This window comes from Epinephelus fuscoguttatus, linkage group LG1 (genome assembly GCF_011397635.1).
Source record: "Epinephelus fuscoguttatus linkage group LG1, E.fuscoguttatus.final_Chr_v1".
In the NCBI taxonomy this organism is placed as follows: Eukaryota; Metazoa; Chordata; class Actinopteri; order Perciformes; family Serranidae; genus Epinephelus; species Epinephelus fuscoguttatus.
The window spans coordinates 18,274,738-18,299,153 of NC_064752.1; the positions used below are offsets into that span (position 1 = coordinate 18,274,738).

The 24,416-nt window shown below is 42.2% G+C and overlaps 1 protein-coding gene across 1 annotated transcript; it reads right to left on the reverse strand.

Moving 5' to 3' along the window:
• Positions 1–1,383: 1,383 nt before the first annotated feature.
• Positions 1,384–22,494, reverse strand: cttnbp2nla (CTTNBP2 N-terminal like a). The gene is made up of 7 exons (XM_049586893.1): positions 22,325–22,494; positions 16,616–16,720; positions 5,651–5,884; positions 4,429–4,536; positions 3,617–3,805; positions 3,332–3,502; positions 1,384–3,165 (listed from the first exon to the last, which is right to left on the reverse strand). Exons 1-7 carry the CDS (start codon positions 22,361–22,363, stop codon positions 2,230–2,232), a joined length of 1,782 nt encoding a protein of 593 aa, XP_049442850.1. The 5' UTR covers positions 22,364–22,494; the 3' UTR covers positions 1,384–2,229.
• Positions 22,495–24,416: the final 1,922 nt, after the last annotated feature.

Here is a 24,416-nt window from a genome sequence, read left to right on the forward strand (position 1 = left end):
GCAGTGTTTAACTCTAGTCCTTAAGATATTAAAATATTAGAAATAAAATATATATTGTCGCTGTACTGAGGCTGTGAGTGTGAAGTTTAACTACAATATATACATAGAAAATAGAATAAAAGTAAACATAAGAAATATGTACAGTTATGTGCATGATAAAGTCGTGTTAATTATTGTACCCTAGATAATTATGAATTATAAATGCAGAGGGTGAATGAAATCCAGATGCCTGTGACTCAAAGCGGCTGACACTCTGAGGGAGGAGTTGTACAGATTTCTGGCCGCAGGCAGGAATGACTTCCTGTGGCGCTCTGTGGTGCATCCTGGGGGAAGGAGTCTGTCACTGAATGTGCTCCTGTGTTTGAGCAGCACATGGTGGAGTGGGCGGGAGGCATTGTCCAAGATGACACGTATGTTAGACAGCATCCTCCTCTCTGACACTGTCACCAGAGAGTCTTAACGATAGTCACACGTACATCATGACATAATAGTCACACATGAAAAGAAACAAAAATGAAAGATTAAGCAGTATAATTATAAAAAGTTTACAAACTAAAATGCATCACAGATGAATCCATGAAGTGCTCTCCTGGTCACAGAACACTTCTTGGGATGTTTTAGTGTTTCACAGTAAGTCAGAGGTACCTTAAGATTTTTTTTTCACCTTGCTTTGGTTGCTAAGGTCTTCTGTTCAGCTGTCTAGGGATTCCTCAAGTATAAGACCAGGACAAAGAGAAAACCAAAAATACTTAAGTGAACATTTTAAGGAAACCTTAAGGAGAAGACTAAGGGGTGTTTTGTGCAACCGATTTTATTTTGAGGAAACCTTAACTAGGACTTCAAGGAAAATCTTAACTTAAGGTGTTTTGCGCAACTTGCCCCTGGTTCCAGCCTCTCAAATGTGAAGATGTAGTGTTTTTTTTAGCTGCTGCTGGTCGTTTGTTGTCAGTCTACAATGTTTCCCCATCCTTTGGTGGTCACAGTTGTCGCCCTGGGTGGCTGAAATTTTGCAAGGGGAAAGTGTTTTTGCGTGTGTTTGTTTATGCCAATTGGCTAAAAGGTGGTGTTGTAATGGAGGGATGCATGCGTGTACGTGGTCGAAGCTATTGCAAATTCAAACTTGTTTATGGACACGTGATAATCAACCAAATATCTTTGGGTTTTGGGCATTTGTTTGAATAAAACAAGCCATGTGAATGCATCACCACCTGAAAATAATTGACAGATTAACTGATAATAAAGTATCTGTTAGTTGCATACTTAACACTAACTCTTTCCAAGTCGTAGACTGTGAGCAGCTTTCTCTCATTAGACTGCTGTCAGCATTAATATAGTACCTACACCAGAGTATAAATAAGAAGATGAATACATGACAATCTTTCGGATTAATTTATTTTATCTGTCACTTTCCAGCATTTACAGTACTGTGAAGCATCTGATAAACAATGAGATACACCAACATGTTTTCTTATGATATAAATCAAAACCACAGTCGACTATAAAATACTTATGTGTTTTATAATGATTTCTTATAAATGACAAAGGCATGACAGTCATCAGATTCACTTATATTAAACAAGATATTGTACAATGGTGCCTGCGTATAATCTGAGCCTATACGAATATCATAACTGTAACATTTAAAGTAATACATGAACAAAGCTCAGGACAACACTGATGATTAGATTATCTGTTGTGTCAAACTATCAGACATCAATAACTACGGAACATTTATAAAATGAACTATACACTCTGATTTTATATAAAAACAACAGCTGCGTACGAGTGCACACTTAAATGAGACATTTTAAAATAAGATTGGTCCGAGGACTACTTAGAACACTTGGTGTGAAGATTACAGTATTTATAATAACAAGCAACATACTAAAGTGAAAAATAATACCTCTGATTTATATTCTTTGGAAATATGACACCATAAAAAGAGACTTAAGATACTGCAACAGTACGATGTGCCCAACATACAGCATCGGCACATGTGAAACTAAAATCTGCTGTAACTCTTCATTGTACCAGCTCTTTGACCACGACCTACAATAGTGCCTCAGCGCATAAAACATCTAATAAATATAACAGTGTTTGAAGGGACCTCCGTTCAATAAGCATAGCATATAAATCCTGTCATCTACAAACAATATTTCAGCTATGAGATGTGATGAAACCATCGTGTCACAAGCGGAGCAGCAGCTGACTCATTTATTGATGACCTGGTTAATTAGAAGAAACCACCATGTCCAGTTCTTTGACTCCCTCCTGGCTGGAGGTGAGGCCGCAGCTGCCTGAGAGTGGGCTGTCAGAGAAGTGGCTGGCAGACCTGGGCACCGCGGCAGGGGAGGGAGGAGCCTGAGCCAGACCGGGCTTCTTAGGAGGGATGGGCGGAGGGTTGCCCCTGTCTGCCCTGGCGATGGTGGGCGATCTGATCCCCTGTGGGAGCGCCCCCGCGGCCCTTCCGATGATCGGCGACAAGGGCGCTGCCAGGCTGCGGTAGTCTGTGCCGAAGGGTGAATTGTTGGGCGCTGTGAGCTTGGACGTGGCATTCTGCTGGACGGTGGTGAAGCGGGACAGGACTTGAGTGACTGTGCTCCGGGCCATCTGCTTGACTGGGCTGGTTTCTGGAGGGGGGCTGCTGGTCACAGGTGAGACGTCCTTTGGCGAGAGGGGCAGAGCAGGCTGTGCCGCCTGGGATTGAGGCTCTGGTTCGATGGTGCCTTGGAACTTGTGACGAGCAGCGTGGAAGCGCTGGTTGATGCCGGCCTGGTAAGGAGACTGGTAGCTACCAGGGCTCGGGCTGCCTGGTGGGCGTTTGGCAAGGACTGGCGAGGCGCATGGAGAGGAGGGAAATGATGTTTGATGAAGTGGAGGGTTTTCAATCCCGTTCTGTATGCAGATGTTCTCTGAGAGTGCGCTGTTTGGACCGTGGTGCCCGTTAGTCTCCATCGGACAGTGGTGACCGTTGACTTTTGGCTGCTCAGGTTGCTGGTGTCTGTCCTCCTCAATGTCCTCGACTGTGATAGTGTCTACTGATGTCTTTCCTGGGGAGACTTTCGTGGCCCACTCCTTTCCTCCTGCCTCCACTGGAGCTGTGACAGCCTCCCCAACGTCTCTCATCATATTCCTCTCCTCCAGCTTCCTCTTCAGCTCCTCTACCTGAACATAAAATGAGGAAAAAGAGTCATTTCAAGCTGAAATTAGGCTGTACGACACCAGCCAATTTTCTTCCCTTGCATCTAGATTAGATGGAAGAGGTAGTTATTGAATGCAAAGTGTGCAATCTGCCGCCACCTGCATGATGAATATGTTTGAGTGTTCACACCTGTTGTTGTAGCTGACAGCAGTGAGCTTCCTCTTTCTTCAAACGTGAGCGGAGCTGCTCTCGCTCTGTGTCAAACTCAGCCAGCTGCTCCTCCACCCTCGCCTCCATCCTCAGGGCTCTCCTCCTCTCATCCTCCAGCTCATTTCTCAGGGCCTGGCAAGACGCCGCCTCCTGCAGGAGAAAAAGTCTGTTCACCCAGAGTGCAAAATATAACCCGGCCTAACATTCCTAACAACAGAAGAAAACTGCCTAACTTGGACTGCAAATGTAAATAAATGTAAATACTTTGTCAAGTTTGCGGCTCAGCTCTGTCAGCCGGTGACCCTCCTCCAGAGCTCTGGCACTCGCCCACTTGCACTCTTTGGCCAAAGCGCAGGACAGCTGCTTGTGCTGAGCCCGTTCCTCTTCAAGCTGGTCAGTAATCCGCCTCTGTTCTTTTTCCAACCGCCGGACCTGGCTCCGCTCAAACTCCAGCTACAAACACAAAGACAAGATATGCAATAAATAAACTTAGTTACTACAGAGGTAGTAAACTTTGTGCAGACAGTGTGGATGGAGTCACATAAATTTCCAGGGCTGGTACCTGCGGTTATTCCACAGGCTAGTTAATAACATGTCAGGCAGGAAATCCAAACTCGACTACAAACATGACGTATCATCTGAAACATGGAAGTAGCTACATGCCCATTAGCCACTTAGCACAATCATTACTGCTTTGCCGACAGCGTCATTAACAGGTGGCTCGCTCAGTGTGTGACATGCACTTGTAGATAAAATATAGGACTATATTAATGAAGGTTCATTAGTACGGTTTGGTATTTCTCTGTAATGTAGCACAATGTTAACAACGTTACTGACCTTCAACTCAAACCATTGTGTTGCCCCGCCCAAAATATGTCATTTAATAATTAAATAAATATGATAAACATGCAGGTGAGTAGTCGTCTAACGGCCCTAAATGACGACTATTGCTTGACTAGGAACATTCCTAGTCGGAGGCAGTCCTAATAGAAACACAGCTACTGACTCCTCCTAATAGAGTACATTCTGGACAAATATTTGTAATGCGGTCAATGTCACTATTAATTAGGGGGCACCTGTTGTTGTAGGCGCTCCCTCTCCTTCTCCAGGATGTAGGTGACATCATCTCCCTCGGCTGTGTCCTCAGCATGCCTCCTCCTTTCTTCCTCCAGATCTGCAATGACCTGAAGCAAACACAGCAGGGAGACAGAGAGTCAGGAATGACATGATCTCACACAAGTTTGGTCTGCTTGATATTACAGCCAATGGCAGTTATTTTGAAGCAATATGATTACTACATTGTAAGGAAAAATGCTGATGGCAGTCAAGCTAAAGAGCTACATAGTTCAACTCATCTAAATGAGTACCATGTTCAGCCCGCCTGCAGAGAAAAGTATAGCCTTCGCTCTGTGGTTTTACAGAGCCTAAGTTGATGGAGTGTTTTGTGTTTGTACAGATCCAAAAGATGCAATGGGGATCGTTTGTTGCAACAGTCATTTAAATATAAACCAAAACAATAAAAGGACTAAATGACATTTCCTCATATTAGACTTCTTAATATACTTCAAACTGTGAGGTTTACCCTCTGTCTGATTTTCTTCTCTGCAAAACAAATGTTTTGTTTTGTGGCGTGTGTATTCAGATACTCATTTCTGCAGCAAACACAGTTAAAAGTCTGCAGCTTGTTACTGATGTGTTTCATGTAAAATTACAGGAAGTTCGTGATCACACAGAGTGGGCATGTTGTCCTTGCATACATCTTTAGCTCATAATGAAATCAGGAGACAGTGACGTGTCGTGTTACATCACTGTCTATAAATATTACTGTGTTCACGCTCTAACCTGAAGCTCACATGAAACGAGAGAGAGACTGTAAACGTGACATCAGTGTGCAGGTATTTCATTTTTCTTTGTTCGTGTCTGTTAGCCTGCAGATGTGGAGTACTTTCAATGCGTGTGTGCCTCTTGGGAAGTTCACGCTGAAAACAATGCTGCTTTTAATGAGTTATTCTGCTGTCCCTGAAACAAAGGTTTAAATGAAGAGGGATGATTTAATCATATTAGTTTTGTATCTTTAAAGCTTTTGTTGCCTGCAGTTTTTATATTTTGTGTACTGTAAGGAAGAAAATCCTCACTGCATTTTACTAATTGCATTCTCCTGTCATGTTCATCTAAATATTTTACACCACTGAGGCCCCATTTTATCTTTTATGTTTCCCAATTGATTTTTTAAAAATCCACATAAGGAACCAGCTCATTTCTGCCTCCCCAAACCATGAACCACACACCCACACCCACCCTTCTGTGCCGGCTCTCCGCAGCAGCCAGCTGGGCCAGCATCTTCTCCTGCATCCTCCTGCAGTGGCTCACCACCAGTTTGAGAACCACCAGAGGGTTGGAGGTGGAGGAGGAACAGCCCGGGTCCTTGTTCTGGTCCCCGACAGCCTCGCTGTCTCTCTGCAAGGCCAGGAAGGGGTCGCTGAGGTTGTACCTGCCGTAGCGCTCCTGGATAAACAGCTCTTTACGCTGGGCCTGAAGAGATGAGAAGAAGAGAAGAGTGAGATGCAAAGCGATGATTTCAGTAGTTAACAGTATGTCTGTAATCTACAGGTTATGTGGTAGGAAATGTTCATGAGTGAAACTGCTTGGCTTGTTTATGCTTTTGCATAAATGTCTTTGTTTACAGAAGGATTGTAAGTTGGCTTTAGTGTGTGAATCTTCTCTTGGATCACTGTTCTGGCATCTCAGCCTCGTCTGAGTCTCAGCTGTTACTGGATGCCGACTCCTTTATATTCAATGTCTAAGAGACATTTTTAGCGGTACAGCTTCAGATGACAATGTCGGTCGACTTTGGTCCACACTGAAATATCTCAACAACTATTTGTTGCATTGCCATAAAATATGTTACAAACAGTCGTGTTCCCCAGAGGATTAATCCTAATGATTTTATGGTTTTAAATGAAATATCTCAACAACCATTCGATGTATTTCCATGACATTTGGGACAAACATTCATGTTCCCGTCACGATTCATTTTAATACCTTTTGGTGTAAAAAAAAAAATTTTTTCACCAAATACCTACAAAACTAACCACAGTCCCATCTAGGGATGTTCCTGGTGACCAATTTCCGTGTCCACTAAACGGAAATTTTAATTAAGACTCATCGACTGGTTAAAAAAAGGTCTCTGCACGGTGTAATCAGACTCAACATATTGCATTAACTTCCTGAAGCCTTTATCTTCAACAAAGTTACGTGGAAGCATATCTTGCGAGGTCATTGTCGTCATGAGCGACATTATCTTCTCAGACCGGGCGGGATCACAGCGTCTCCAGGTTAATCATGTGAAATTGGTCTGAGAAGCACAGCTAGCAGCAGCAGCCGTCGTTCTGAGCAGGTTAACATCCAAATGCTTGAGCTGAATGTGGTTGCGCGTTGCTCCAGTCAAGTGATTGTATGCCAGTTTTTTTCTGACACAGCCTATATGCTACCTTGTTTCATTTTCTTGATCAAAGTACCGTCTGACGGCTCTATAGCCCCCATGGTGGGCGGCTGCTTGACAGTTAAGCAGCCTTGTACATGATTAAAACACTCATTGGTTTAACAGACTAATATTTCTGGTTGCGAAGAGCGAGGGGCGGACGTTTCATCGTTAAGAAGACTAATCGCACATGTCCCTAGTCCCATCAGCCTCATGAGTATTTTTTATTTAGTGCCAGTTAGCAAATGTTAGCATGCTAACATGCTAAACCAGGATGATGAGCCTGGTAAATATTATGCCTGCTGATTATTAGCATGTTATCTTTGTCATTGTGCTGGCATAGCTGACATTAGAATTTGGCCCAAAGCACCGTGTTTTTAGGAAGCCTCAGAGATGCTAACACAACTGTAGACCTTTTTCTCCAATCTACCTTGTGCTTTGAATTGCAAAATGAATAGCATTAATGAATTAGTAAACTAGGAGGCCACTCGGAGAGCACAGACCTCTGTTAAGGCCGGATGCCATATCTCACAATGTTAGAAGAGATAAATGATGTGTGTATCTGCTCCGTGATTCAGATCCGCTCTAAAACTTAATGAGTTCTCTCTTGACCCAGCATAACCCTTCCACTATGTTTCATGATAATGAGCTAGTTTCTCCGTAATTCTGCTGACAAACAGACAAGCCAATAGACAGACAAACCAAACAAAACATAGTTTCTATCAACTTTAACCCCAGCTGCAGTTAATTTAAAAAGGAAAAATCATTCAGTCAAAAAATAAAGATAAAATGCTGCTGATAAACTGTCATTTAAACAGGAAATTGAATGACACACCATGATCAGCATCTCAAATACTTTAGTGGTAAATGATGTGTAGATAAAGGAAGGGGAAGAGAGGAAGAGGAAATGCACAAAAACACATGAGAAAGAGTGCTAGCAGGAGGAAGGAGCAACAGATGGTGTGTGTCTGTCTATCTTTAGCAGGACAGCTGCTCTGGACTGGGCCTTGGCCAAGGCAGACCTGTTCTCTGTTTAACTCATGACAAAGGAGGGATAATAGCAGCAAGACATTTCAGGTTCAGCAGATGCCTTTAGGCCTGCCGTGTAAAAGGGCTGAAGTGAGAGAGGGAGAGAGGAGGAGGAGGAGGAGGAGGAGGAGGAGGGCTACAGCGGAACTGGCAATGTGTCTTCGTGAGGTTTCAACAAAAGAGGATCAAAAGATTAGAGAGAACAGTATCCTCTCTGGCAGGGTGAGGACAGAGCTCCTGATGGCTGATACCAAGATTACTTGAGAAGTTTAAAGCGTAGTCAAGAATGTGGATGGGCCTGCAGAGCAATATTCAGCCGATTCACTCGTCTTACGGAGCATTAAACTGCTGACTGTGTGTGAAGCTGTTAAAGCTGAGCACAGAGATATAACATGACCACCCCCAAATGGCACTTTATTGGCCTAGAACTAAGACTGTTTTAACCAGGGATGCACCGAGCCAGCTTTTTTTTTTTTTTTTAATCCATCACCAGTTTTGATACATCAGCTTATGGTATCAGCCAGTGCTGAGTACTGATCTGATGTTTATCTTTCTCTCTCCAAAAATCTGTATACCTTACAGCGTGGGCCTTATTATCTCAGTCAGGTGTAAGCCTGAAGAGAGAAAGAGACATTTGGTCGTGTGTGTATCCATCTTTCAGCTGCTAATCTTGCAAACTACTGGACCAATTAACCTCATATTTTATGTGCACATTCATTACTGTAAGCTTAATGATCTCTCATGGTTGCAGTGATTCACAATAGTGAAAAGAACAATTTTATACCGTCATTAACCGCTGACTCCTCACTCCTCTTAATCAGCCCGTAGGAGGGGCAGTTTTTCAAGAAAATAACTTGGCTAAAAACAACAAGCCTTGAACCTTGTGAGTTGTAACAGAGCTGGATTTTGTAATGTTACCTTTGTTAAATGTTGCTGTTGTCCCTGGCTTCATTGGAGCAAAGGAAAGGTCCACTAGCTGCTAGGCTAATTTATACAATGTCAAATGCCACAGGCTTGTGCTAAAAATATTAGCATGTTGTATCTGTGGGGAAAATGTGTGACAAGTGTTTTGTTTGTGAATCCTGCGAGTTATAGTAAAGCCGATCTGTGTACTTGTGTTTGACATTGTCGCTATTAAGTCATGTTTAATGTGTGTTTTGAATCAACTAAACTTTACAGCACTTCACAGAAACTCTACTGCTGACTAGTGTTTTGGAGGTGTAACTGCAGAGTGACACAGACACACCACCGCACAAGTATAAATGCTCACAACAGCTCAGGCCATGTGCGTAGGCTACAGCCTAGGCTCTGCACAGAGCCAACGCACAAGTATAAATCTGCCTTTACTGTAAGTTGCAGGCCACATTTTGCCCTTCGTCTTGCCTCAAAACCCTGACATCCATAAAAAAGTTTGATCTCAACCAGATAATCTGCAGATTAATTCCATAACTGATATGTTATGATCGACTAAAGTTAGGTCTGGTATGAGACAAATAAGGCAACTGTTTTTGTTATCTTGCCGCCATCTTGAGTGTAAGGGAGCCAGGAGGGACAATTCCAATGGGTGGCACTGCACCATATTCTAGCTGCCACCCAGTTTCGTTCCATCTGCTGTACAGCGTCATACCACACGAGAACATTTCAGAAACAAAGCATTTTGTCTACTCAATTTAGTTTGTCACTTTTCCTTAATAATTGTGATTCTACCCTAAGTAATTAAGCAGGCTACGTAGTTAAATAGCTTCTTTCTTGGCATATTATAGTTGTATTTACTGTTGTTAGCCTACTAACTGCTTTGTTGTGTGGTAGCCTACAAACAAAGTTAATACCATTACAAGTCCAGTTATGAATGGATCAAACCATTAAATGAATCACATGGATCAAAGATTTGTGGCCGTGTTTAAATTATATAAAATATGTCATTCCTCAATATTGCATGGAATCTATATTTCACATACAGTGCCTGTAGGCAAGAGAACTCAATCTGCTCTTTGCAACACACTACAACTCCGTCAAAAATAGAAACTATGTAAAGACACTGTAAAGAAACTGAATCTGTGCATTCCTCATCTACAAATAAAAGACAGATTTATGTTGAGCAACTGGAGTTAGTTGGCCCAGTTAGAAAAATACAAGGAGTGACGATGGACGGCTACAGACAGAGAAGTTAAAGCGATTTACCACAACGGATCACAGGCTTTGTGATTGTCATCTTCAACAATATTAGCTCATCTGGCACAAAGAGAGGAGGGCAAGGCTTCGAGGCTTTGCTGCTGTTATTTGATCCAGTCCGCTGAGGACTGTGTGAAGGCAGATCAAACAGCATGGACGGGTGAAACAGGAAAACACAGGGTGCCCAGGAGAATTAAAAAATGCCTCTTGAATGTGGGCGCTATCTAAAGCCCAATGACCACAAAGCACCTCAACGAAAGTCTTGCATGCCATGCAGAATATGTTGTAAGTGTGGCATATAGTCCTTGTCCACACTATATTTATACAGTTGGCTGGGCACTATCTATGTTTTCATACCTTCCTGACATTTCACTGAGGTAAATGCTATACGACAGTATTTGTGTAACTACACAAAAAACATAAAGGCTGAGCAGCTAAAGTCATTGTAGCCTGTATGAGTCTAGCCTACAATGCTGTCTATCAAATATGCAATTAACCTACTTAGACAAGTCTTGCTGAGATTAACAGATTAATGAATATCCTCCTGAAACCCAAACTTTTGTTTGGTATGCATTTTTAAATTCTCCTAGCTATATGGGATCAGTCGTACCCATTGAGTATAAAAAAACAACAACTTAACATTGTTAACCATAATCAAATCCCAATGTCCTCAAATGAGACGGCAATAAAGTCCCAATGTCTTCAAACGAGAACTTCCTAATTAACAATGTCTTAGCATTCCTGTTGCAAAAATGGTCAAATTTGTTGCCAGACCGACTTTGTAGAGATGGCTGCCATCTTGTTTTGACATAGATTAGTGTATTGTGCTCTTACTATCACTAGGTGGCACATAAAAGTGTCCACAAATGAGGACAACAGGTCTAAATTAAGTAGAACGAAGTATAAGGTCAAGCAAACCCAAAATGTGATAGCCTCATATGAAGACACAGGGTCTCGGATAAATGCCCTTATTCCACAGATTCTTGCTGAAAGACCTGGTAAAACTTGCTGCTGTGGTGGATACCAACACTTTGATGGGCCTAATGAAGATGATATACCAAAAATACTCCCTAACAGGGGCAGAGGCATATTTCTTTTTACAAGTCCTGTAACTTTATCCCCACCACTTGCAATCGGCATCTTTCTCAGCTCAGCTGCCTGTTCCACCAGTAGAGACTGACCTCTGGTGGAGCATGCTGTGCACTACAGTACATCGCCTCAATACAGCATCGCCCTATCCGTTTAATAGAAAGAGAAGTGTCTGTATTTTTGACAGTATTGAAAATTATACCTTCAGGATTTCCAAATACCCTGGTATACCATAATACCTTGACATCATCCAAGCCTATAAATACAAAACAGGTTTCACATCTGATTGACTCATAAAAAAACATGGCAGCTGTCTGCCAATGTTATTTCTTGAATGCATACTTGTGATTTATATAAACACTAAAACAAAAAATGAAATACCTTGAGCCAGATTTTACACTGTCAATCATTTTCTGGGTCTAATAAAAAGGTAGATATCTAGTTTTGAAGAAGAATCTTCAAAGAGAAATCTGTCGACAGTGTTGGCTGACAGCCCATTCTTGTTCCTGTCAATGACTGTCTGCTCTGATGCGTCATTTTACGGTCGAAGATTAAATTTGCTTAGATCAGGTTTCCAGTCTTGACACCTACTTTGCTTAAGGATATATACTCCGTCTGACTTTCATCGCTGTAGTTGCATGTAAGCCGCTGCTGATGCCAGAGGGAAACACTGAAACGCACAAAGAAAACACATCTAATGGAGATTTTTGTGAGAGTTAAGTGTTGTCCTTGTTATTTCGTACTTATTCAGTCTGCGCACATTTTCATAACTGGATAATCGGCCTTTTTTTCCAATTCACAGGAACCCTATTACACAAAAGTTCAGTCATAAACACAGACTCTGTGTCTCCCTCAGCTCCCTCCCCAGCCCTTCAATGCACAGACAGACTTCCACAACACAAAGGGAGGCTGTTTTCCTCTGCATCAATCCTCCGCTGCTGCAGAGAGTGGAGGAAGTGAAAAGAGGGATTACAAGAAACACATTTCTAACATTACTTAACACTTAACACCCAGATCTACCAGAGCTTAGTCATTACATCATACTGTACATGAACAATAACCATTCACTGCATGGCTGCTATGCATCACAGTCTACCTCCATTATTCATGCTTTTGTCTGTTGGCTACAGTTGCTGGCAACCTGTGTGCTTTTGCTCGGGAAGTCTTTGTGTCATGGCTGCGCTGGTTCCAATCCAGCTTATCTTTTGCTGACACATGCCTGGACTCTTTCAGTTGTGCAATGTTGGCGACAAGAGTCTGTATAATACAGAGGGAAGGTGATATATGAACTTCTTCCCCTAGAGTCCTATATATTTCAAAGCTGCTTAGGCAGATTGCTAAATACCCTGAAATGCTCATGCATGTAAATGGAAAGGAAATGGATATCTGAACAATACTATCCATCCTAAGCACATGGTTGTGGATGCTACAGTAAGTGACACTGAATCGTATCAGTTTATGCATCTCAAAGCTACAAACAAATCCATTTTCCCTGTTCCAGTGCTGAACCATTATCAAAGAGCACACACGGTAAACCTGTTTTAAGTGCGTCCATTTGGAAGCTCGAGTCAATCACACCATGTGAACTCAACAGCTAATTAAAAGGCTCATTTCCATATTTGAGTCCCCTTTGAACCTAAAGTAAAGACTCATACTCCTTTCCCAAAGCAAAGGGACTACTGGATCACTGCAGGGCTTTGTGTGCCAAATATAAGCATTGCCAGAGTCTAACTTCCTTTTGAAAGCCACAGCGTGAGCAGCTGCAGAAGTGAGTCACACAGGGAAAAATCCAGCGGATAGCTAGAATGCCACTGATAGTTCTGCATAATTAAATATAGAGGACCGTAGAAATACCGCATCATTAACCTCACATCCTGTACTTGCACTACATCCTGTAGAAAATCACTGATGAGAATCTTTCATTTTGTTTAAGCTCTGAAAATTGAGACTAGACATGAAAACCTGCAAGTAGCAGTAACCAGATGATCAAAGGGATAAAAAAAGCAAAGAGCTGAGCAGTGGTGTTATTACCATGGTGATTTGTGGTTAAGTCTTCTCACATGACACTGAGTGTAGCAAGGACACGTCAGTTAAGACTGACATGAGCTACATGACTGGACCTACTTCTCTACTGTTGACCCACGTGTAATTTCATCATTGGAACAAGTCCAAAGCCACGCTAGCAGCTCTGTGAACGTGTACTAAGGCACAGCAGTACTTTAAGCAAAATGTTAACATGTTGATGTTTAGCCAGCTTTATGCAAACCAGGCTGACGGGAATGTCATTAGTTTGAAAGATATTTGGTTATTGGACAGATGAAAATTTTGATGATGACACTAGATGAATGTCAAGGAATCACAAGAAGTTATTGCAATTAATTCTGAACTTGAATGTTTGAATCGAACTTTGTGGCAATCCATTTTTTCACACAATACCACAAATATGAACCCTGAGGTGACCCTAGAGTTAAAGTCAGGGGATCACCAGTTATTGGGATTCATCCTCTGAGGCAGGGATGTCAACTTTAAATGCTGAAAATGTTTTTAAACCAGTTATCTGCACACCACCTGGTGTGCCCTCACACAAAATACCTCCATACTGCTCGTCCGTAGTGATCCAAGTGTCCTGAAGCCCTGACATAAAAAGTTGTTTAGAAAAATGTTACTTGAACTCTGTTTTTCACCTGAGCCTCCCTCGGCATGAGAGTGAGTAGATAATGGCTGAATTTTCATTTTTGGGTGCACTATCCCTTTAACATGCAGAAACATAGTGCCTACTACCCACCCTCAGGTCTCTACTGGTTAGCTAGCCTTGTCAGCTCTGCACTGTGCACCTCAGGTGGGCGCTAGCCTGCAGTGCCGCTCATTTTATGATCACCACTGATAACGCTGTCCCAGCATTACTCCACTGCATTGCTATGGAAACACTGTGCCCACCCTAAGGTCATCCCCCAGGGTTGCACTGGTATGGAGGAGTGGCTAAAGTTTGAGCTGCATTCTTAGCTATGTTAGCTTTGTTAGTGCTGTTAGCAGTGTCAGCACAGCTAGTGATACTAACACAGTTAACCATGCTACAGAGGTTTCACAACTTAAAATGAAGCTGCTTACTGATTGGGGCTACCTGGCAGGAGACCAGATGGTTGCTACCATGTTTCTGTCGCAATGTTGTCCTGCCACCAGGACGGCCTTACCAGTGGTAATCATGAATGAGCAGCACTGCTAGCTAGCTCCCACCTGACCCGACCTTTGCACAGTAAAGAGCAGCCCAGGCTATCGTTAGCTCAACAGTAGAGACCAGAGGATGGGCAGCAGGCACTTTATTTCCGCATGCTAATGCAGCTAGCCGGTCTGCCAGCAAAGCCAACAGAAAATAAAAGGCAAGACTTTTACAATACAAAACTTTACAGTTTCACCACCTCTAAATGGAGAGTTCTTTGAAATGTGGCACTTTAGCTCACTGAGTCAACGGAGCTCCAAAACAAATGAAAGGCCTCTTGTATTTCACTTAATTTTGCTTTTTAAATTTTTTAAAATTTACCATTTAGTTACTGATTAATCGGTGCTGAGTTATAAAAAGCTAAACTAACATCCCTATTTGGGGGACAATGATTGTTTGTACAATCCATCCAGTGGCTGCTGAGATGCCTCACTGGATAAGCGTAAACTTCCTTTGGGAAAACTGAATGTCGTTACAAAAGATCATGGCAATCGATCCAATAGTTGTTAAGATTTTTCAGTCAGGACCAAAGTTGTGGACCAACAGACAAACACTGCCATGCACACAGCCATGCTGCTAGCAGGCTAAACCCAAAAGAATTATGCTGTGATGTTTTACTGATAATAATCTGCTTTCATGTGAGGGCGAGACCCAAGATTCCTTAACAATTCCTTAACAGCAGAACAGCAGAAAGGTATGAGGTCACATTTTACCTTTGGATAAACATGTACGCTGTGCTGCAGAGAGATCAGTTTACCTCACTTACTCCCTGCAGTTAATTTCCTACAGGTCAGTGATTATGCCTTTAATTAAAGCTCTGTAAGAGTCAACACTGCAGCATTGATCCCGTCCCAGACCTGAATGGGTTAACAGTTTGTGCCGGTGGAGCCATGAAAGAAGCACAGCCATATTCCCCTCAAGCTCCAGTTAAGGCCAATGTTTATTTGTTCACTCCTACTCTCGCTCACATTGAGTCATCAGGCACCCAGCGTGCTGTAACTCTCCTTGCCTTAGATGGCCAGATCCCAGGAGAGATGTAGGAATGTGGTCTAGACACAACACATGAACATTCGGCAGTAGGCTCTCTGAGACGACTGCTCTCTATTTCCCTGGCTGCCTCTTTGGATTGTTCTTTCAATGGTGCATTTTACACCAGGAAAGTGAACAGCATTCCTGCAGCAGAACAGCCGTAAAGCTCAAATATTAATAGTGAGACATCTCGTCAGAAATGCTCCATCATTAAGTTCCTTATTCACATATCTTAGGTTTGTGGTTTTAAACAGCGTCAGGGTGACACGGCATTACTGAAGTTTGTTTACAACTGTTTAAATAAATGACAAAACGTCCTTAAGCCTATCCAAATAGTCACTGAAAGCTTGAGTATGTGGGCCTTTGGAGCGCAGCGCAGCAAAGGACACGCTGTGGGAAAATAGACTGGCAATTCTTTAATTGAAATGCAGCATTAACCCTGCCAAAGTAAGACATCCTGAGGTTGGAACTCGCTGCTCTGTGTCAAACTATGTGTGTACTCTACACTGTGTCTACATCCAACTGACTTTATGTCAAGCTCACTAGGATGTGTCTGCTCATTTCAACTTGGGAAAGGCATGACTTCTAAGACAATGCCCCAAAAGACCCCATTCTGCAGAGGCACAGACGCTAGTTTGCCGCGAGAAAATAGGACAGATCAAGAGGAGTATTAGCTTCATAGACACATAGCTCTGTTGTTTCCATACACAGATTTTTTTTTTCAAAGGGAATGACTGCCATCAACAGGGTTACTCCAGATTAAATCTTAACTGTTTGGGCAGATTTTTCCTCTCGTTTTGTTGCCAGATCTTTATGTACATAAGGTCCAATAACAGCAATACCTAATGCATGACTGTGATACATTACAGGCAGCCATAACCAACCAATGTAGGTTTCTGCAGGCACACCTCCTGTAGGCTTGAAATGTAACTGTGATACTGCAGTATCAATTCTTCCTCTGCTCTCCACCATTTTTCTGTCATATACAGCATGACTACCTCTGCTTTGTTTCCCACGGGTGACCAACATGAGAAGCTCTCAGTGCAAACTACAAAAAGAACATGTTGAAATGTTGTGGCAGAGTGCTACCGCAGTGGTTTGAGAGGTTTCCTCTGATACTTTGATACGTTTTTCCCTGCTGTGAACTGTTCAGGCCTGGATGGGGTGAGTGTTTTCTTTTTCTTTCTTTTTTTGCAGAGAATCACTCAAACGTTAGAATAAATTCACCAGCTTCATTAATAGGTACCTTTAGGGCATCGATGACCAGGTCTCTGGCCTCCAGCTCTCCCTCCAGGATGCTGAAAAGCATCAGCAACTCTGGCTTGGTCAAACTCTCCATATTCAGCTTGGACTGTGAGGGGAAAAAAATGAAAGAGAAGAATTTGGATTATATTTCTTAAAATGCAAATGTACATGAGTGGCAGTTTATATTCTTCTTACTCATAAAGCTACTTAATCTTGAATCAGACAGAAATACTGAGACTATATACTAAACTATAAAAACTGTTTTCCCACAATAACTTCTCAGGTATTTCATTCCATCTTGAAACAAAGCCCTGTGTTTTTCAAATTCCCCAAATCAGACACCCAGACAGACATCTCATCTATCTGATCCAGCCCACTGATTTATGAGCTTTGTGTGGATATGTGGTTATTATCTTGGGAGGGGCTAATTCTGCAGCACAGAACCGGTGCACCAAGTATGTGGCAACATTTTTCTCCAACTTGACAGCTTGTTTTAGTTGTACTTCACAGGTGCATTGCATTAAAGCAACATAATGCACTGTTATTTTTGCATTTTGGCGCCCTTACAGTTTCAGAATGGTGCACCATTGTCGGAAATGCGAAGTGTTCCTGCAGGTTGCAAAGTGTTTATACTGTGTTGAAGTAAGCTGCAGTGATCCGTCTCACAGGTAAAGGATAAGGGATGACACCGATAAGGTAATGGCCTATTTGGCAATCTTTCCTAAATGACACTGGCAGGGGTGCACACTCTGCTGTCACACTGTTGGAGTTTTTGCGTTAGCCATGATACATGATCTTAACAGCTGACGTCAGGACAGTATAAACCGTTTGCAACCCTGCATTAGTTCGCTCAGTTACATAGTATAATTTATGCATTGCTAAGAGTGTACCAGGTTTGAATTTTTACAACAGTTTTTTGATCAACTGCCTTCTACCATGATGTTTGTACTGAGAATACAGAGCTAAAGACAATTATACAACAAGTTTACAGGGGGACTATAGGTTGTAATAAAAAAGATAACACTGGACTAGCTTCTTTAGCTAGCTGGTGGTGTGTACCATAGTGTCATGACGCGTTATGCTCTTCTCCTGGGAGATCCTACCCACTCACCAAAGTTACATAGCGAAAGAACAGGGGTCTGGGGTACCATTCTCCCTATTACAAGTCAGTATACCATCTAAGGGTGCTTTCACACCTCTCCTGTTTGGTTCAGTTCAATCAAACTCAAGTTCGTTTGCCCCCTCAGCGTGGTTTGTTTGGGCAGGTGTGAACACAGCAGTCGCACACGGGTGTGCACCAAAACAACCAGACCGAGACCTTCTTAAAGAGGTGGCCTCAGTCTGGTTACAGACAAACTCTGGTGCGGTTCTTTTGTGGTGAGAACGTGTTCCGACCTTGATCTGAACCAGCTGCAGTCACATGACACATTGTTTGGGTTAAACATGAGCATGTTACAGTTCTGGAGGATTATTAATGTGCACCTCCTCCTGTACTGCCTTAATATGCACATTCAGCACATCCAATGCATCAAAACATTGTTTTCTAGTTGGAGCCGCGCCTCGTTTTCAAACTGTATGGTTTGACTAAAATGAACAATGACAGCAATATAGTCCACGATGAGCAGTGCTAAAATCAACCTGCGTAGTTGTCCCTCCATTGTGACATTAGAAAGTGTCACATTTATCTTGCAAGTGTACTCTTCTTTCACGTTTTGGTTACTTCCTGGATTTTTCCCGCATGGAAATTCTGACCAATCAAGAGCAGCTTTCTCACACAAGGTATTTTATCTGGTCCGCTTGTAAATGCTGCCGTGAGAACACGAAACAACTCTAGGCAATTATGCAACTTTGGAACAAAATGAGTCCCTGATTCAGACCAAAGCAAGACAACTCTAGGTCTGAAAGCACCCTAAGGAATTGTTGATGCTTTGAGTAGTCAAGGTGTGTGGTATAGCTAAAAAAAATACAAGTACCGGGTAATTTAAACAACAAAATCATATTTCAGCTGGATGGGGTTACACAAACATGGCAACAATATGAGCTGACATGTTCATCGGGCACAGATGGATCACATATCAAACAGTCGGCTTCCAGCATCCAAGCTGTTCAATCATCTGTCTTCAATACTTAAAGCTGACCAGCTGACAACGTGCGCATAACTTCTAAGCTCAATGTTGGAAATAATATCAAACCACGTTGTCTTGTTTTTCCCACTGCATGCCCATTCATAATGGGTCTCGTGACAGTTGGTTATTTTGTGTTGGAAAAGTGATGTGGTCTCTTTGTAGTGTCTCTGCACTCTAATCTCACAGCTGTGTTGGTTCTGCTGACAAGCCCTGCGGTGTCCACACCTCAAACATCCAACCGCACTGTGGCCAGGAGAACGTATGCAGGCCCCTCTTTGAAATGAGATCAAAGCTGTTGATGTTATTACACTAAGCGTCCTTTTCAGATCATCATGTAGGATAGATGTGCGCTGCCCTGGCTGACTACTTAATAACAGAAGTCTACTCAAGCACAAATCACACAAGTATTCCTTCTGAAATGTGGCTGGAGAAAAATGTCACTCACTGCTGTTTACTAGACAGCGATCCACACCTGAACTAGCATTCATTCAACAAGCCCAGGCTCTGCTCTGAGCTCTCTGTGGTCACCACAACTTTCCACATCATGAAGTCATCCAGAGGGGGGTGGGCTGATCTCCTGGAGCGCTGGTTGCATAATGAGAGACAGGAGCCACCAGCCTTTCATATCAGGGCTGGTAGCTACTATATTTCCCAGGCATCTTTCGTAACATCTGAGAAATATGAACGTCAGTGAGCATATTTGCAGCATTTACTGTGATGCTTCCGTGGAGCAGTATGCAGAACTGAGAAGAGGAATGAGCCACAACCCTGGTGAACTGCACCTACAGCCTAATCCCTACAGCAGCGTCCTCTCACAAAGAAGGCACACAGTGTTTGAGTGCTGCCTCCACCAGCACTCATGGTCTGCGGCTTAACCACAGGGGTAAAATGCTAATTAAACTACAGCATACACACCTCCCTTGGTTTTGCTTTTACAGGCTCGCTTGCTAATTTCACAGGCCGCTGTAATCACTGTGCGAAGAGTGTGCGCTCTGTTGTGAGAAATGTCTGGCCCCGCAGGGAGCGTACATGTGTCATCATGCTTGTTTAGATCCTCATCATTTTTATATTATTTCATGTAATCCCCCAGAGTTAGAGTTGGTAATCATGAGGGTATACAAACACTAAGCGACAGCATGGGAAACACAAATATTCCCACACGGTAGCGCCACTTCCGATGACGAAAGCCTTGTGTCCGTAATCCTTTTTATCCCTGTTTGTTTTAAGCCCGGTCAGCCATGTGCCTCGTCTGCAACACTGTAAACTCATTAAAAACACATAGCAGCTTCTGCTGCAAAAACATGTGCTTTGCTGTGGTACAAAAAGGCCCTTGGTTTGTGAGGAGCTGCTTAAGACTCTTTATGTGTGCAGTGTAAGTGGAAAATGAATCTCCTTCACTCTCAAGTCATATCAAAGTCCGTTAAAAAAAAACATACTTATCTATTTCTGAGGACAGTTTCTAAATCAACTGCTCAAATTGAATCCAAAGTTATACTAAAAATCAAGGGTGCACGATTCATTTCAATATCATGGGGGACACATGAAATGGGGTTTGGGGGTCCTCTGCCAGGAAATTTTGAGCATCAAACACATAGTTTCCGGCATCCTGGAGATTTTTTTAATGCATCCATTAGAGTTGCAGGGGTATATTGTGAAACCCTGTACCGTGCTGTGAAAATTGAAAGCTATTATAACATGTACATTTGCTCATCTACAGTTTTAGGGGGAAAAAAGGCAACCTGACAGACGGTCTCCTCTGCATGCACACATGTCCTTTCCTCCTCCACTGCCTGTCAGACTTTTACACATAACTTCCATTTTTTAAAATGGTTTCATGAATAATAAGGCATTTTTCAACAACAAAAAAACTACTGTTTTCAGTCCTATACAAGTCACTGTGACTGACAAGGTTCCCACACATTTCCAGGGATGAAATTTCCAAACTTTTCCATGACTTTAGTTATGGAAGGACCCTTAATTTTTTAAAGAAAATACTGCACAACTTGCCCTGCATGTTTCAAACATATCAGATTCAAACTTTATCAAACATAATTTCCGCAAACTGACATACATAAAGGGAGAGATGGATTGCTGGGAGAAAATTAGGAAACTTACGTGATGATAACAAAACACACATCGAAGCACATCAGAGCTACGTTACCTCGACAGCTACAGGAAATAAATTTGTCATTAGGTTACATTAAGAGGAGGATTATCCACAAAAGATTACTGTAACAACTTCATTACACAAAACAAAATACTATGACCTTTCCCAAAACTTTTAACTATTTTCACTAATTCCATGACTTTTCCAGGTTTTACATGAACGTGGGAACCCTGAACTGATAATAACAATGCTGTAATTGTGTAATACCCTATACCATGAAATCATAACATTTTCTGAAACAGTTATCGTACAGTGAAAATATCACCTGTTGCAACCCTGGCACTAATTTGTACTGTTTCAGCAACAGTTTATGGTATTTTTTTTTTATTTTATTTAACCAGGAAGTTGAAAATATCTTTTACAAGAGAGACCTGGCCAAGGTAGCAGCCAATCAGAACACACTTAAAATGCAACAAATACAAAAAATCCACAATAAAACAACCACTATTTAAACATGGTGATCTCTTGAGAAAAACAAGCACATCTCTGTCACCACATTCTTTATGATACCCCTAAATTCATCGATGGATTTAAGTGTTTCTAATTTAAAACTGAATGTCTTTTGTCAGAGTAAAAAAAAAGAATAAAACATGTTCTAAATCATGTCCCCTGCGTGCCTTACACCCTCCAAATCTATGCCTATGCTAATAATGTGCACAATGTTAGATTACAATCCAGCACAATCTTATACACTTACAGCATCACAAACTGCCTCGTCTCTGAACCTCTGAGAAACTTTCTCAGTCACATCCTCTTGTGTGTGCATGAGTCCGTGTCACAGACTTTGGCCCACAAAATGAGGGTCAAGTGAGGGGAAGTTGAGCCTGAGAGGTCTGCTCAGTTTCCGTGTTCTGGTAATCAGGATGGCTGACCAGATGCTGCATGTCTGGACACTACAGTAAATTGGATTTGGTAGCCAACCTAATTTTTCTTGTAGGCCACTTAGTTACTTCCTCAGCTTGTTGCCTACTGGTTTTTAATGCATCCTAGTCTTTAGCAAAAGCATTAAAAACAAATAAACTGAACAGGAGTGTTGACAGTTCTGAGTATACAGTTATTTAACGAGCAGAGCCACTGTAAATGAATTCACTCAGCATTGAGATGAAGATCAAACAGTCATCAGCAGCAGGCTGACTGGAGGAGATGACACATCACTGACGCCTTTCTTCGCTGAAAAGGTTTCTTAAGGAGACATTTTAATGTATTCTGGCATTAACTTAACACGTCTTCGTGACATTTAATGTTGAGAAGATGCAGTCCAAACGGTTCGGCCTGTAGCCTTCACAATTCTGCTACCGTACATCTTTTTTCTTCTTTTCTTTGGACCAAAAGTAGCTGAAACACGGTGAAACACAGCAGATAATGCTCTCTGACTTCACACCGCCGACACCAAAACGATTTCTGCGGGTCTTCTTACCTTCATGAGGCCCTCTGAGGTCTTTGAAAACTCCAGCATGAACTTTTCTCCTGTCAGGAGATTTGTTTCACTTGATTTGCGTCTTCTGATCCCGACGCAGCGGAACAGTTAGCGGCCAAGCACCGTTCCCACAGACAGCCAAGCTAGCCAATAGGCGACGAGGAGCTCTGGGCGCTGACCAATGAGAGGCCAGTTTGTGGGAAAAAGGGGGCAGGGACTGTGATGTCCCGCCTCCTGGACGTTGGTTGGATTTCTTTGTTTAGTGTGACTTGAGTTTCTCTTCTTAAGGAATTTCATATGGGCACGTAAAGAGTTTCAGCACGCTATTTTAATGACTTAACAAGTAAACTGCTCAGCGACATTATAAAACATAAGTGTTGGTGTGTTTGTGGTTATAAATAGTGACTTTATTACCCGTTTATACAGTGTTGTACTGGTGTTGTCATCTGTTGTGGTTGTATTCCTATTTGACAGGGTTAAGTCAGGTAAAATGAGACAAATAAAGTTTTACATCTTGGACTCTCTCAATATAAGCAGTCTAACACCAAACATAATATTGGAACTGTTGCTCCAAATATTACCAGGATGGGCAGAGCAAAGATTAAAGAAAATCACTGGTCCCAGAACTTTCAATCTTGCAAGGTAAACTATGTTTTAAGGTTTAAAGACAAGCATGGTTGTACGAAGTTGCATTTTAGTTACTGTTTTTTGTGGGAAAGTGTTTTAAATGAGTAGCCTACTTAATTCATTTATTAAAAGTGGGACCCAAAAAAAACAAACAATTAAATCAGACATTTTTCTGAAGTGAACCCAGCATGATTTTAGGCTACCATGTACCCTAAAATCATGTGTGTGAAAGACAATGCCAGTCACAATATACACATATACCATCAACCTGCCAGGGATTGCAGATGAAAATTAGCCTGTATGACTTAATTTGGCACATTGATGCGACTCAAGTGATCATGTTAATTAATGCGCATTGTCCCTTTATACATAAAATAAACATAAACATAAATAGTCCACAATTAGCAATCAGTAGCCCCTCTTGCACTGCCTCATCAAGGCTGGACTTTAATGCCGTTATGCCGCCTCCTTGTTCTGTCAACACATTCTCACTCCGACCTCGTCACATTTCAACGTCTTTCCATGTCCAGGTACAACGTGCAAGATACCTGGGGTGTGTTGATTGTTGATGTTCTGTGATGCCTTGTGAAGTTCTGCCTGTTACGTGCATTGCCTTCTTTCAAAATACACTTCTGTTGTCACATTAAATGTACAGTTTGCATACAGTCTATTTCAAAATAAACGCAGTACATCAGTACAACACCATAAATCGGGGTTGTGTTTAGGAAAAAAGAATAGGGTTTGGCTATATAATCATATAGGACCACAACACTGCGCTCCTGGGTGAAAATCGGTGTTTGTTGGACCCATCCACCACCCCTCCCACTCGCTCCAGTTGGACTTTCCGCGCCTTAACTTTCGTTGTTGTCCTGCCGCATTTCCTTCTATGCTGCCGAGCGCTGTTAAGTGATCAGTTGTGTATCATGCCAGCATGAAAAGACAGCTTTGTTCATCGGTGTCTGACATCGTAAGTCACTGCCCAAGCGCCGGATTTCGACGACTTTGAAGTTGGCTCTGTATAAAAGGTACAATCGTGGAATGAGGGGACAGAGTTGTCTACGATGTCTATGTAAAAGGGGCAGGCAGCAGGATAGGACTATGGATGAGATGAGTGTAATGTTTTGACAATGTGTTAAGTGTATAAGCCATCCCTGGGAGGTTTAAAAAGTAGGTGGTAGCAGTTAGCAGCTAATTCAAAGATGAAGAACAGCCGCCAATAAGGTCCACAAATTGGAAAAGCTTACCCCCAGAGCAGAAGACGAGATCAGCCACCATATAACAGGGACAGTAAATGATTGTCACGTTATTGACACATTAATGCTATATTGTTTATAAAGCGTCGCAGACACATATATATTATGTCACACTAGAGGCTAACGCTGTTGTGTTACATGTTACATGCTTATGCTATGCCGGCATGCTGTCTAAAATCAAACACTCGAGTGGCATAATGCTGCTATTGCTT